Source organism: Bos indicus x Bos taurus, chromosome 2, assembly GCF_003369695.1.
Source record: "Bos indicus x Bos taurus breed Angus x Brahman F1 hybrid chromosome 2, Bos_hybrid_MaternalHap_v2.0, whole genome shotgun sequence".
NCBI classification, from domain to species: Eukaryota; Metazoa; Chordata; class Mammalia; order Artiodactyla; family Bovidae; genus Bos; species Bos indicus x Bos taurus.
This window is the reverse complement of record NC_040077.1, coordinates 94,266,779-94,283,176: the sequence shown is the minus strand read 5'-3', so window position 1 is coordinate 94,283,176 and position 16,398 is coordinate 94,266,779. Positions and strand designations below refer to the sequence as shown.

General features: G+C 40.5%; 1 protein-coding gene across 4 annotated transcripts in view; it reads left to right on the top strand.

The window, feature by feature from the left end:
* INO80D (INO80 complex subunit D) overlaps window positions 1–15,133 on the top strand; it is a 63,291-nt gene extending 48,158 nt beyond the window's left edge. For all 4 annotated transcript variants that reach the window (XM_027565155.1, XM_027565145.1, XM_027565136.1 and 1 more), the window contains exons 8-11: window positions 822–955; window positions 7,872–8,089; window positions 8,806–8,963; window positions 10,379–15,133. In XM_027565155.1, coding sequence (XP_027420956.1) covers window positions 822–955; window positions 7,872–8,089; window positions 8,806–8,963; window positions 10,379–11,544 — 1,676 coding nt within the window. In that variant the 3' untranslated portion in view covers window positions 11,545–15,133. The remainder of the gene's footprint in view (window positions 1–821; window positions 956–7,871; window positions 8,090–8,805; window positions 8,964–10,378) is intronic.
* The last annotated feature ends 1,265 nt before the right edge of the window (window positions 15,134–16,398 follow it).

Sequence of the window (16,398 nt, the reverse complement as noted above, 5' to 3'; positions counted from 1 at the left end):
TTAAACATTTAAAGTTGAGTAGGATTTTAAAAATTAATATAGTAGCAATTACTTTTCTTTACTCTTTCCTTCCTTTCTCTTGGTATTGTATTTTCACAGCTTTTTCAGCAACAGTTTCTATGCAGTAAAGGTTTTTTTCCTGTATGCTTAATTGTAAAAGCATAAAGGAATAAATGAAAGATATTCCCTTAATAGATATAAAGTATAAATAGATATAAATACAAAAGATATATACTTTATATCTATTATATGGAAATGTAGTTAGTGGCTTAAAAATGATGATGACAAAAAGCTGATGTTCCACTTTTAATAGTATAGTTTTAACTTTAATATTTCATAAGTTAGAAGTTTGAGTTTGGTATTGGAAATGTGAAATGAAAAATTCAAATATGGATAGATGAGTTTTTTTGTAATTAAATCTTTAACTGTTTATTCTTTATTAGTATCTTAGGCAGAAATTTTCCTTAAAAGAAAGTTTTGTTTTTGTTTAAACCATCATAGTGTAACTTTTAGGAGTTAGTGTGTTAGGAAGGAAATGACCCTGCTTCTCTAAATAACAGAAATCAGAATAGCCATAAGAGAGACTCATGTTAGGAGCTCATTAGCAAAATAGACTCCTTTAAAAGTATCTTCTGATAATTGAAGATGATAAATTCAACTGTTACCATTTTCTATAATAGTAGTTGGGTTGGTTCTTTAGCTTTTGTAGAAAACAAAATTTATATTACTAAGCACAAGTAACTGAAGAAATAAATTTTATATAGAAATTGAAAATTTTAATTGTTTCAGTGTATTTTATTCTTAACTTAAAAAAACCCCAGATATCCTCTTAAACCGCTCTCAGCAACTCTTCTCAAGTTGCACAGCCAAGTTCGCAGATGGACAGCAGTGTTCTGTGCCCGTCTTTGACATTACACACCAGACACCTCTGTGTGAAGAACATGCCAAAAAAATGGTAAGTTCAGATTTTATTTTCTGCAACAGAGGCTTTCAAGGTTTTGGTTTTTTTTTTTCATATTGGTATTTTAAAATTTTTATTGAAATATATTTGACTTAAGATGTGTTGATTTTTTTTTTCTCTATAGTAAAGTGACTCTGTTATACATGTATATACTAACATTTTGAGGCTTTAAATGGTTTGATAGCTATCCATAGTAGGAAATGTTTTGTGACTTGGTACAAACTATGTGTGTATATATGTTACTGAAACAAGTTTTGTGAAGCTCTTTTAGTTCTTCATATTTTGTAGTCTGTTTTATTTCACTAAAAAAAAATGTTGATAATAAGCTACTGATTAATTTTATACTCTCATTACAAAAGAAACTAGAAAATAGTAGTTACTTAGATATGGTCATTTTGCTTATTATCTATACCTAGTCCATACTTCTTCTTAAGATACATTTTCTTATACTTAGGCAGATTTTCCAAGATCTTTCTTGCCTCATTTCTCTAGGTTTTTGCTTTACTTGTGTATAACTCTGTGAATGTCTTGCTTATCTGGTGAAATTTCAGCCAAAAGCCAAACCCTATTATAATCCCATTGAATCTAATTATTGCTTTAGTTAGTGCTGGTAGCATAAGCCCTAATTAATGCAGAATAATTGAGAGGAGAGACAAGTCTGAATCGGTGAACTGTCTGAATTATATAATCACTTAAGATAAAGGCAGTTCCCCATGAGACCACTCCTGAGTTCTGCTGTTTGCAAAGTATTGTGCTGGGTACCTGTGTGCTAAAAAACTGAGTAAGACAGCTCTTACTTGCTATGAGCATATTTCAGTGTGGGCCATTGGACAGGACTTAGTATTGTAACACCGTGGTCCTGGCATGGCCACTAGCTAAGTGCATATGGAGGACTTTTTGGATCTCATTCTTTTTAGACCTCAGTTGTCATATATTAAGTTTAATGGCTGCTGCTTCCTGAACGTCTTTTGGTTTTTAGATTTCCATTATTGACCATATATTTTGAAATGTTGTATATTAAAACTACACATACAAATGTTGAGTAATTATTGTAACATTTAAAATAAAGACATTTTTGTTAGCTCGTTGAGGCTTTATCATGGTTAAAGAATGACTTCCATATGTTTTTTGAACCACTTTTGAGGACCTTCATTGGTGGTCTCATGGACCCTTGGTAACATAGGCTCTGTAGCTTTCAAACCACTGACGTAAATGATCACCATTCTAGCATACTTCTAATAAGACTAGGAGAATATTGTTAAATAGCGGGGGTCTGTACTTCAGGATCTGCTTTATTGATTCAGTGAGTTGATCAGTATAACAATTATGTGACTACTTTTAAAGAAATTGAAAGCAGTTTATTCTTTTCAGCTGGTTAAATATTCTACTTAGACAAATTCAGCTGGGCAAACATAAGGTTGAATTAGTATAATAAACTTAGTCATAAAATAATATTTATTATATAATAAAAAATATAGTGTAAATAAATTTATATTGATCAGGTTTTTAAAAGCTATTTTCAATGCAAAGTTTTTACAGTGATACAAATGATACAAATGGTTTTCTCTCTGGAGGCAGTTGTAGAATCTGACACGGGTTTGAGCTATTTTTAGGTGAAAAATTACATAAGAGAGTATAGCAACACATGTATTCCATCAGTGCACCAGTGAGAGACTCAATGGTAAAAACTATGCTGATCTCATGGCTCTACTTTCCAACTATATGCCATCATTTTTCCCTGCTGCTGCTGCTGCTAAGTTGCTTCAGTCATGTCCAACTCTGTGCGACCCCATAGATGGCAGCACACCGGGCTCCCCCATCCCTGGGATTCTCCAGGCAAGAACACTGGAGTGGGTTGCCATTTCATTCTTCCCTACATTATTGTAATAGTCTCCTAATTAGGCTCCCTTCCTCGTGCCATGCCTCCTGCACCCACATGAGGTGCTTGCATATCAGCCAGTGTAGACCGTGTGCACGGGTCCCACTGTCTTTGAATTACGTATAATAAAGTTCTCTCTTTTCATTGTACAGTTCTGTGAATGTTGACAGTGCATACAGTTGCATAAACACCACCATAATCAAGATACACAATAGTTCATCACCCCCTCAAAAGTCTCTAGTGCTGCCCTTTGTAGTCAGCCTTTTTTTATCCCCACTGATCTACTTCTGTCTCTGTTTACATTTTCCAGTGTCTTATAAATGGAATCGTTGAGTATGTAGTCTTTAGAGCAGGCCTTTCAGAATATAGATCTGATCGTTTTAGTTCCCTGCTCAAAACCCTTCCATTGGCTTTACATCACATCTAGAATCCAGTTCAAAATTCTTAATTGTGCCTGTGAGGCACTTCCTCATCTGGCCCTAGAAACCTCTCCAGCTTCATCTTACACCATCTCCTCACCCTCCAGCAACACTGGCCTTCTTGCTCTTTCTTAAACACTTTACATATGCTTCCATCTCGAGAAGGGTGTGGCAACCCACTCCAGTCTTCATGCCTCCTCTTGCCATGGCAGAGGAGCCTGGCAGGCTACAGTCCGTGGGGGTCTCAAAGAGTCAGACATGACTGAGCAACTAAGCACAGCACAGCACAGCATGCTCCCATCTCAGGGGCTTTGTACTTGTTTTTGTCTTTTCCTGGAATGTTCTTTCCCCAAATTCTCCATGTCTCACTCCTTCTTCATATCATTCAGGTTTCTGATCAAATGTCAGTTCATTTCCACCTCCCCTCTACCCTGCCACTTTTTATGCTCATTTATTGTTGTTCAGTCACTAAATCGTGTCTGACTCTTTTGTGACCTCATGGACTATATATAGCCCACCAGGCTCCTCTGTCCGTGGGATTTCTCAGGCAAGAATGAATGAAAGAAAGTGAAAGTCCCTTAGTCATGTCTGACACTTTGCGACCCCGTGGACTATACAGTCCATGGAATTCTCCAGGCCAGAATACTGGAGTGGGTAGCCTTTCCCTTCTCCAGGGATTCTTCCCAACCCAGGGATTGAACCCAGGTCTCCCACATTGTAGGTGGATTCTTTACCAGCTGAGTCATAGGGGAGGCCCAAGAATACTAGAGTGGGTAGCCTATCCCTTCTCCAGTGGATCTTCCCGACCCAGGAATCGAACCGGAGTCTCCTGCATTGCAGGCAGATTCTTTACCAACTGAGCTATCAGGAAAGTCCAGGCAAGAATACTGGAATAGATTGCCATTTCCTTCACCAGGGGATCTCACCAAACCAGGGATCAAACCCAAGTCTCCTGCATTGGCAGGCAGTTCCTTTACCACTGGGCCACCAGGGAATCTTCATACTCTACCTATTTTCCTTCCTAACATTTGTATTTACCTAATGTTGTCATGTATGGATGTGAGAGTTGGACTGTGAAGAAAGCTGAGTGCTGAAGAATTGATGCTTTTGAACTGTGGTGTTGGAGAAGACTCTTGAGAGTCCTTTTGACTGCAAGGAGATCCAACCAGTCCATTCTGAAGGAGATCAGCCCTGGGATTTCTTTGGAAGGAATGATGCTGAAGCTGAAACTCCAATACTTTGGCCACCTCATGCGAAGAGTTGACTCATTGGAAAAAACTCTGATGCTGGGAGGGATTGGGGGCAGGAGGAGAAGGGAATGACAGAGGATGAGATGGCTGGATGGCATCACCAACTCTATGGACGTGAGTTTGAGTGAACTCCAGGAGTTGGTGATGGACAGGGAGGCCTGGCGTGCTGCAATTCATGGGGTCGCAAAGAGTCGGACACGACTGAGCGACTGAACTGAACTGAATGTTATTTATTAATTTATTTGTTTATTTTCTGAATCCCCCTACTAGAATGTAAACTTCACAAAGGCAGGAACGTTGTTTGTTCATTGCTCTATCTGCAGTGCTTGGAGCAAAGATACTCCATAAGTAATTGTTGAATAATTGATTGGTAGGTACATGGCTTGTGGGGTAGGGGCAGATTCTGAACTAGACTCAGCCACTGGATAGGACAGCCATTGGTAGAAGAGACTCAAGCTGTACGAGGTCCAGGCTGGCAGACAGAACATGGTATTCAACAGGAATGAACTTGTAGAACAGAGGGTAAGGTATTAAATGGGTTGTTGTCCTGCAGAGAAATATTAATAGAAGGGGACAGTTGAGAATGCTGGGAGTGAACAGTGTTCGTAGATAGCGTAGGTAAAGGAACAGTTGGCTTTAGGAACACCTCCAGGACACAGGTTCTGGGCTTTCTGGAGGAGCCAAGTTAAGGGGATAGCAAGAGCCAGACGGGGCCTTGGTCACGGGCGGTTCTATGTGGAGTGTTGCCAGGATACACAGCATAAGCTTAGAAGAGTAAGGAAGAAGCCTAGACCAGAACTAGTAGGGCTTACATATTTTTAACTAGAGCTCTCTGACTTCCTCATATTCAAGATCCACGCTGGTCCTAGAGGGAGATCCTGGAGTACATGCCAGCTCCTGGTGGGGACTGGCAGCTGCTTATTCACTGCATAGTGGGCATAAAAAATGTAGACATCAAGTGTTGAACCAAAAGGAATTACAGAGCCTGGAAAGCACCCCGTCTTCTGTTGTTTTCTAAATTTGTTTGCGACTTTTGAGTTTGTAATAGTGTTTGGATTCAGGTGTTTGGCTGGGATTAACCTTCTTTTAGATTTCTTGGATTTATGCTTAATTTTATTCTTTCTTGGTATGTTTGTTGCTACTGATATTTATTAGTCTTCAGATCTTTTAATGTATTTGGTTATAAAAGTTATTACTGAATTCATCAACTCAAAGGTGACATCAATCATAGAAACCACAATTATTTTATATACCATCCAGATGGAAAAAATGTTGCACAGTGCATTTCTTATCACTTAAATTTTTTGTTTTATACTTATCAAAATAGCTTTTTTAGACTTAGACATAAATATTTTTATCTTCTATTTCACCCCTGATTTCAGCTAATTCTTGATGTGTGAAAGGCAGTATATAACATCTGCTATACCACAGCTTTGTTCTCTTTGTGATTATTTCCCTTTCTCATTTGGTTGTTGCTTTGCAAAAAAAAAGGTAGAGGTGGGGATTGTGGTCAGTTCTTTAATAATGAATATTTGCTTCGCTAAAAACAATTTTCTGCCTTGCTTCTTTCTGTGCCTTTCTGCACACCCATGTTTTTCCTCTACATGTAAAACCAACAATGTGCAAACCTCAGTTCAAACAAAGAGAGTACAGAGAGCTATGACCAACTTTGAACATGTAGGCAGCAGCAACTATAATGACCTGGCTGACAGAGATAATAATATGCCATTATTGTAAAATGCTCCCCAACTGTAGTGATAGTAAAATGTGCATCTGGGAATTGATGAAGTACCGTATTCAGATTTAAGGGTACTAGCTGAAGAAAGCTAGTTATATTGCAAGCTTCTTGTTTTTGCTGGTTCTTCCTTTCCCTCCTCACTTAACTGCAGCAGTTTTATAAAGCTGTGTCCCCACTGTCTCCTCTCTTTACCTTGTCACCGTGGTCCATGTGAATTATTTGAAGGACTTCCACTGTGTTCAACTTCCGAGTCTACGCCTCCATGCCTTTCTTGCATCCTGTGCACCAGATACAATTTTCTCCTGCCCACCCTGGTCATCTTCACACCTCAAACAGTATGTGAGCCCAGCTGAATTCCTTAACTCTGATTCTGTTTATTCTGCTGTGCTCTGTATCCCACAAACGGCACCCTCACCTAACAATCACCTCAACTAGGAACTCTAGAAACACTTGAGAGTTTTATATTCCCCTCATCCGCACCACAGCCACGCAGCTGTCATATCTTGAGAATTCTCTCTCAGCAAGCCCTTGCTTTTCTGTTCTTGCTCACTTCGCCCTCAGCTGTTTATCTTCTAATATCTGTTGAAATCGCCCTGTGATTGGAATTTTTGCCTTCACTCACTTGCCCCTTCTCTTTATTCATTTACATTGTTTCTACCAGGTTAGTTAATCCTGTTACTAGTATTCCCATTATTTTTTGGCTGTGCTGGGTCTTCGTTGCCGCACAGTCTTTGTTGTAGAGAGCAGGGTACGCTCTTGTGGTGCACGGGCTCTAACACATGGGCTTCAGTGTTTGCAGCTCGCAGGTTCTAGAGTGCGGGTCGGTAGTTGTGGCATACAGGCTTAGCTGTGCTCCTCAGCATGTGGGATATTCCCAGACCAGGGATCGAACCAACGTCTCCAGAATTGGCAGGCGGGTTTTTATCCACTGTACCATCAGGGAAGTCCAGTTAATCCTTTTAAAACATCTGCTGTCATCAAAAATCATTCCCCATTGCCTATAAAATAAAGTTTAAAATTCTGAACAGAGTATTCAGAGTCATACAGGATCTGGTGCCAGACTTCCTTACAGCTGACTTTTATATTTGACCCTCCATCATATCCTCAAGCAACAGGCCATACCCAGTTATTTGCTGTCCTTTTTGTCTCATTTGTGCTATTTCCTTTAGCTTAGAGTGGTCTTCCCCCTTATCCCAGCAACTGAAAGTCCTGTTGATGCTTTAATCCCACATAACTACAAGTAATGAATTTTCCATTTGCATACCCTTAGACAGTATTTATATCATCACCACCCAGTTTTTCCTATAGTATTTATGTATACTCATGTTCATGTTTTTCCCATGGGATACCAAGTAAGTTCCTCTGGAGCTCAAATCAAGTTTTATTCAGTTCTTTTATACTACAGCACCTGTGACAATGCCTTTAAGTGTGGAATGAGCTTTATGTATATATTGAATTGATGTGAATTAAATTTTAAAATGAATTTCATATTCATGTAATTATTGTTATACATAGTTTGTGGCACTGTATAAAATAATAAGAAACATAAGTATTTTTTTCAGATAGCAGTTTGCTTTTTCCCGAATAATCTGAGTTTAAAAATACACGTTTATTCATTCCAAAGGATAATTTCTTGAGAGGAGATAGCTCCCGTAAAGTTCAGCACCAGCAGCAGAGGAAACCCAGGAAAAAAACCAAGCCTCCTGCACTTACCAAAAAACACAAGAAGAAGAGAAGGCGTGGACCTCGTCGACCCCAGAAGCCCATCCCCCCTGCAGTCCCCCAGGGGAACCTCAGCATGCCCACCAGCGTCTCACTGCCAGTGGAAGCCTCCCGCATTCGGTCAGTGGCTGTGCCAGGACTCACGTCTCCTTTACGTGCTCTGATTGTTCTCAGAACATCGGCTTCCTTTCCTGTTGGAAGTAGGCTAAAGGCACCCTGTGGTGTATCAGCTTAGACTCTGTAGTTTCTAGTAGGATTTTTACCAGATACCTGATGGGTTTAGATCTAAAGTAAAGTTTTCGATTAAAATCCAAGGGAGCAGATGCTGATATTGGGAATTTAATTGTCTCTTCTCAGATTTTTCTGTTTCAACAGAAATTGCATATATGTTCCAACAGAAACGTGATGCATTATTAATTTTGACAGGGGTAAGCATTTTGACCCGATGAATGATGCTTCTGTTTCAGCTGCAAATTTCAGTTTTACCTCTTTCATCTTTGTTTAAAAATTACTTTGGCCAGATTAAAAACTCTACCGGAAAGTAGTAAGACACACTTGATAGACCAGATTGTAATTCGTTCTACTAGTACACCAAATTGCAATTCATTCTACTAATTTGCAGTAAAAATAGTATCTCAAAATGGTTTCCTTCTCTTAATACATGGGTGAAAATTTGCAGAAATATGTGAGCGCATATGGTGAGGTCTGCCGTTCTGGTTTCAGATCTTAAAGTAGGCAAGGAGATTATTTTGAGTTAGGGTTTTCCATTTCTGCTTCTGGTGACTTGGTGGGAAGGTAAAGTGGGGGTGGTGGGCCAACCGTGTCATCTTCCCCAGGAGCCCGTCCACACCGGAGCTGAGCGCTGATGAGTTGCCGGATGACATTGCCAATGAGATCACCGACATTCCACACGACTTGGAATTGAACCAGGAGGACTTCTCTGACGTCCTTCCGCGGCTACCTGATGACTTACAAGATTTCGATTTTTTTGAAGGTACGGTCAGTATTATAGATTCAAGAAAACTGGTTTCTCAAATGAATTTTTTTTTTTAAAGGGAAATAGTTTTTTTTTTAATATGTTCAAAGTATTCCTCCTCACATGTAATATGGACAGAAAATATAAAGTGCTAAAGCTATTTTATTCTCTTTAGAAGGAGTACATTTTTAAAAAAATGATAATATAGGTTTAGTAAATCAGTAGGTTTGATAGCTAGGTTTATAACTTTATTCCTTTAAAATGAGTGGTGGTGTTGGTTGTGGTGGTGGTGGTTTAGTCGCTAAATTGACTCTGACTCTTGCAACCCCCTGGACTGTAGCCCACCAGGCTTCTCTGTCCATGGAATTCTCCAGGCAAGAATACTGAAGTGTATTGCCATTCCCTTCTTCAAGGGATCTTTCCGACCCAGGGATTGAACCCAGGTCTCCTGCATTGCGACTGAGCCACAAGGGAAGCCCCCAAATCAGTAATTTTAGTTTATTTATTTTCTAACCTTTTCTTTTTGACTACGTTGCATGGCTTGTGGGATCTTAGTTCCTTGACCAGGGGTCATGGCAGTGAAAGCGCTGAGTCCTAATCACTGGACCGCCAGGGAATGCCCCTACTTTAGTTTGTTTTTGAATAAAGACATTTTAAACTTGAGTTTATTGAACTTTCAGAACTTGTCTTCATTTTGATACCCCACCCTGTACTTCAGTTGAAGTGCACTTTTCCACAACATTAACCCCACCAATTGTTTAGTGCTTTCAAGGGAAATCTTTTCTACTCTGAGAATGTTTCCTTCACCATTAAAAACTGGATATTTTTGCAGTGATTACTCCAGTTCCTAACAGTAGGTTTTTTGATATTGGAAAGGAAATCAGTGTAGCTTCCATTTTATGAAAATTCCTTAGAAATGGGAGACGTGTGAGAGGGGAAGAGCAGAGAGTAATGCAGAAACGTGGGAAAAGGTAACCAACAAAGTGAGCTGAGCACTTGCTTTTGTGCTGAGATATACGTGGAGTTCTGTGTTCTGAGTTCACGGGGCTGCCCTCCAGGTGAAAGAGCCCAAGAGCAGAAGAGCTAACAGGGTTCCTCCTGCACAGCCTTTTATCTCACATGTGAACCGATAGATATGTTTTCTGTTTTAATGTCTTAATATAACTTTGGGTAAAAACATACCTATAATCAGATAGTCACCCCGGGTTTTAAATAGATTCCTGAGCACTGAACACTGTGTTGAGATGGCTGTGAGGATGCTGTCAGTGACCCGAAAATGTGGTTCAGGCTCACCTGTCCTGCCGTGAATATGTCACTCTTGCTCTCCTTAGTAGTCCTTAGTAGAATGTCTTGACAGATAGTTCTAATGTGTGGTTTTTGTGGTCAGGATGGTGGAAGCCCCGCTGACTTGTTGATAGCTCTTGTTTACCCAGGAAAGAACGGAGACCTCCTCCCCACCACCGAAGAGGCCGAGGAACTTGAACGGGCCTTGCAGGCCGTGACTTCTCTCGAGTGCCTGAGTACCATTGGGGTGCTCACCCAGTCAGATGGTGTGCCCGTCCAGGAGCTGTCAGACAGAGGAATAGGGGTTTTCTCCACAGGGACAGGAGCGTCGGGGATCCCGTCCTTGAGCCGAGAGGTCAACACGGACCTGGGGGAGCTGCTGAATGGGCGTATAGTCCATGACAACTTCTCTAGCCTAGAGCTGGATGAGAGCCTGCTCCGTTCAGCTACCTTGTCTAACCCACCTACACCCCTGACAGGGCAGATCCAGGGGCAGTTCTCTGCCCCCGCCAGCGTCAGCCTTACTTCTGCCACTCTGATGAGCCAGAGTGCCCTTGGGGAGAGAGCCTTCCCAGGACAGTTTCATGGACTTCATGATGGCAGCCATGCCTCCCAGAGGCCACATCCTGCCCAGCTGCTGAGCAAGGCAGATGACCTAATCACCTCACGACAGCAATACAGCAGTGATCACTCACACTCCTCGCCCCATGGAAGCCATTATGACAGCGAGCACGTGCCGTCTCCCTACAGTGACCACATCACCTCTCCCCACACGACATCTTACTCTGGTGATAACATGGCAGCTACCTTCTCAGCAGAGATGCCCGTCATGGCGCAGCACTTGCTCCCGACGCCACTTGAGGTGCCACTCGGAGGGGTCGTGAACCCCAGAACTCACTGGGGCAATCTCCCCGTCAACCTCGGAGACCCCTCTCCGTTCAGCAACCTTCTCGTCGCCGATGGGCATCTTCTTTCCACGTCCCTCTCCACGCCGCCCACCACTTCGAACTCAGAGACCACACAGCCTGCCTTCGCCACCGTGACCCCCAGCAGCTCCAGTGTGCTCCCGGGGTTACCGCAGACCAGCTTCAGTGGCATGGGGCCTTCCGCTGAACTGCTGGCCTCCACCTCCCCCAAGCAGCAACTCCCTCAGTTCAGCGCAGCCTTCGGCCACCAGCTGAGTTCTCACAGTGGCATTCCCAAGGACCTGCAGCCCAGCCACAGCTCGATAGCGCCTCCCACAGGCTTCACAGTAACAGGTGCCACAGCTACAAGTACCAATAACGCATCTTCTCCCTTTACCTCCCCTAACTGAGTGTGTCTGTGTGTTTGCAGGCAGGTGGGGAACCTGGTGTTTTCTATCTTCTTTTCCCTCTTTATCACCCACCCCCTCGCCCCCTTTTCCTAAAGAAGATTTTAAAAATAACAGACGGGGACTAGAGGAGAACTCCCCTTTTCCAGTTAAACAAGTTCCCCCTGCGGTGGACCTCGCTTCAGTGTTCACATGTGCTCCTTGGCACTGGTGCTCGTTCCCTCCTGGCGGGTCCACCCTCCCCCCAGTGGTTTCCTTAGCGGCTCAGCACAGTGACTGGATAGAATCGACTTTCAGCAGCAAGTCCTAGAAGTGGAAGATACCTCAGATTACCAGTGCCCTTTACTATTTCTTAGTATCGTAGATCAATGCTTTCCATTCTAATACCAGGTCTTTACACAGGTGGTTCTAGCTAGAATGAGCCTGTTCATCGAGTTCTGTGTAAGAAATGGCAAATGGTGTGCAGAGGCAGATTCAAGCCTCTGTCTTAGCACCAACTGCTCAGCAAACACCACATGAGGCCAGGATTCCATTCCTAATTGTGATCATGTTTAATTAAAAAGAAAAAGAATTAGTCTTTTGACTGCCTGTGTGTGTGTGTGCACCCACGCGTGTATTTCTGTGCAGGGCAGGAAGCAGCTGTCCCATTGTTGGTTTTTTTTTTTCTTATTTCCTAATAAGTAGAAGTCTCTTCTCCTTTCCCACATCTCAGAGCCCTAATAAGGTTGGTCGTTCTTTCCCACTGAGTTAGCCGACCTTGGTGAATGGAGAAGGGTGGCAGTCTGGTGGCGTGAGTAGCACAACCCTTTTCTGCTAAGTTAGCCCAGAACACAAAAAGCTGAATTCACATCAGTGCCCGGCGGATGTGGTGAAGAGCTTGGCCAGGACTGCAGGGGTTGCTGCAATTCTGAGGTCTGATGGTTGGTTGTATTGCCTTTTTAGACAAGCATTTGTTTCTGAATCCCTCTTCCATGGAATATATTCACAAGATGTAATTAAAGAAAATATTTTGATGTGAAAAGCAGGATAGTTTAAGATTGGTTTGGAGAGATGGGATCTGTGAACTCCTTGATCCATCTTTTGCTTTGGGATTTTTCATGTTTACAGTAGTGATTCTTTGGTAAAGTTTGTAAAATGTTGATGACACTTGTAGAATCAATGTACCAGTTGTGAAGTGACATGTAATATCTGAAGGATACACATTTTAAAATTTTCTTTCAAAGCAAAATATGGAAATTAGACATAAATCTTACTCACCCTTTGGTACTTTTAAAATAATTTTAAGTATTTAGGTTTAAGTTTGGGGAATTTTTTTGAAATACCAGATCTTGAAGGTTAAAAATCATACTGGATAGTTTAGTAAGTTGGTGACTATGAAATGAATATGTGAGGTTTCTTTTTAACCTGCCTTCTCCCTGACCCCCCACCCTCCGCCCAAGGGTGGAACTAGATTTTAAAGGCATCTGTTCTCTGCTTTTGCTGAGAAGTTTCACTGTCCCTTGAGATACCATTGGCTATTTATACCTGAATCTAGTCTAATTTACATATATATATTTTAAAAGATGCGTAGAGAGAACATATCTATTAATGATGTGATATAATAATTCATTTGTCAGGGAATATTTGATCTTAATTCCTTTTCAATAGGTAAAGATTTGGATGTATTTTCCTACTTCCTCTATGTATTTCTCTTTATGCCATGCTAATTCTAACCAGTCCCTTCTTTTGAAAGCTTTTCTTTCTCTGCTTTTTAAAGGAATGATGGTGATCAGCAGGCATTATGCAGATACCACGTGCCTGAGATTATGGAGGGGAAATGTCACATGACTGTATGAAATCATGATATGCCCTATTTTGTATTTATTGAAGTTTTCTTTTTGTGGGCCAAAAATATGTTTGTAATATATTTAGGTTTTTTTTAATCATGATAATTGATTGGAAGATTTATTTTTTAATAGCTTTGCCTTTTTTGCAGATTGAGAAATTTCTAAATTATAAAATTATGTCACAAAGCAAAATTATATTTGGTAGCACCATAAATTTTTATTCTGAATGGTGAGAACAGATAATCTGAGTATTTCTCACCTGTGAACCTATGTTAGTAAGCTTTTTAATTTTAATGTACTGTAATGAAATGATTATGAGTAGTTACCTCTGCTCAAAAGTGTCATTTAGTTCACTGAACTCTTCACATCCCATTATAACCATCACATGCTAATTGTCCATTCTTAGTGATTCGATTCCGTCTCCACTGTGTACTAATCACAGGTTGTAGCAGAGCAGCCCATTGACTTTCTTTTTTACTGAGCTAAAAGTGGTACATACACATTGACTTTCTTATCAGCCCTTCTTTGACAGTGAAGGGAAAGTCATGGGATGTTGATTTGAATTTTTCTGGCAATTTGTCCCTTGTGGTAGCTGCTTAAAATTCTTCAGTTATGGAAACTGAGTTTGCAGTAAGTTGCACATTTTATTGTTTGCAATTTTCTGTTTTCTGTGCATTTTTAAGCCCTTTCCTGCTTTCTGGTAAGGAGGCATGAAATGATCAGGAATGTTGCCAGTTACAGCTTCACACCAAAAACTTTTGAGTAAATTCGTTTTTGTGTAGATGCCCACGATAAATAGCTGAAGAAAGGGCACCCGTAGAAAGTACCTGTGTAGATTTAAGAAAGTAGCGAAAAAACAAATTTTTCTTCTCACTTTGTCTACTTCAAAATAAATATCCATGCTTGCTATTCACTTTACTCTTGCTGTTTCTTGTGAGTCCCTTTTTGGAAAGAGAAGAACATCTGTGAACCCAGAGATAACCCTTAGGTTGCTGTTTTAGCTAATGGAGCAATTTTACTCTCTTAGTAGCAGGTTTGCTATTACCATGGAAAGAAAGAAACGAAGTATCTTTTACTCCAGAAATATGAAAATTAGTGTCTTTTAAAATAGCACTTAAGGCTCCAATAAGGCAATACTGGAATCAGAAACAAATTTGATATAAGGTTCTATCTAATTACGTGGATACTAGCTTTCATTTTAGTGTTAAAACTCAACTCATGAGAAATAATGGCAAAGAAGGTTCACTCTGTTTCTGCAATTCTTTGGGACCATTTATAAAGGCCAGTTAGATCAGTTTACAAAGTTGCTGCAGTTAATGGATACATTCTGTGCTCTGAGAATCTGAATTCCATGCTAATGTATAATGCTCACTGGCTGTGATCTATAGCATCCGAAGGAAAGATGTGTTTTTCTCCTTTACACTCTCTACATAACTGTTAATATTATTTTAGTTAAAGTACTTAAGACATTGATTTTCCCCTGTAAAAATGGCTTAGCAATTTGCACATCTGGGTAGATTATGTAGTTAGTAAACAATCCACAGTAGTAAATAGCAATTACATTTAACCCACCAAGTGACAGACTATGCAATGGAAAAATTTTCTAATTATCACCACATAGCTTATATGACAAAGGATTCTTTTCTCTAGTAACCTACCATGTGAACTAGAACTGTCTCATAAATGACTTCCTGAGCAATTTCATGTTGGCAGGCAGTGTGATGTGCCTAGAGTCCCTCCATGAAAAGAGTATAATTTAATGAGAAGCAAATAGTAGGTATGGACATAAAGTTGGAAAAACTTTTTTCTTTTCCTTAAAATCATAGTTATTGTCTTGAGTGGTTTAAGGCTAAAGAAAGCGAATACTTTATCTTTGCCAAATAATTATTTATAAGATTTATTTCTTAAATAAGCCTAATCTCTCAACTGCAAGTTAAGCAGCATCATTTTCTGTGACTAACACTAAAGCTTTTCCTTATCAGAGGTCGTTCGGTCCATGATTGTAATCCACAGAGGCAAAGACAGTGTCCATGATACACACAGCTGCCCTACCTGTGTGATTTTCTTCTTACCTGAAAAAAATATTTCTATTGATCCATACTACTGGGCTTTTATCATTTGGCAGTAGAATTTGAGCCTGTGTAGGTCACACCCATCCTGGAAGTTCACTGATACTTGCCTGCAGTCCTTCCTGTGCTCCTGCCTTGTGGGGCTGGTAATGGTGGTGGTAGCTTCATCCACAGTGTTTGTGGGAGGCAAGTTGCTTTTTCTCCAAGTTAGTTCAAAAGGTTGCTGTGGTTTGGTATTGCAAAGAGCTGAGGCTGTTAATAACACTAAACTATCATTTCAAGCTAATAGGTTTCAAATTCATTTAAAATTTGTTTAGGTATTTAGTTTCTGGTTTCTTCATCTTTCTTTTTAGCCTTCTTTTAACACTCTTATTAAATTCTGTTTTTAATCTGGTGTATATAGAATAATGCAGTGGTTGTTTAAATGGTCAACAGAATTCTGCAGTTTAATGAGGCAATTTAAAGGATTCCCTGGAAGAAAGTATAGTCAGTCCGAATGTTTCATCGCAGACAGCTACGTTGCTCCAAGGACTTTTTGTCCTGCCGAGAATTATATTTGTTGGAGAAAGGTGAGTGTGGGAATATATATTGGACAGAACATAGATTTTGTTTCCCCCCCTCTCAATACATTGAAAACAACTGAATTTTAATGGGCATTCTATAGAAAAGTAAAACAATATAGTGACTGCTTAATACCTTGAACTTTATAAAGATTTCTAATATCATATATTGAAGTGAAGTGAAGTTGCTCAGTCGTGTCCAACTCTTTGCCACCCCGTGGACTGTAGCCTACCAGGCTGCTCCATCCATGGAATTCTCCAGGCAAGAATACTGGAGTGGGTTGCCATTTCCTTAGCTCCAGGGGATCTTCCCGACCCAGGGATCAAACCCAGGTCTCCCGCATTGCAGGCAGATGCTTTACCTTCTGAGCCACCTGGGAAGCCCAATATCATATATTAGAG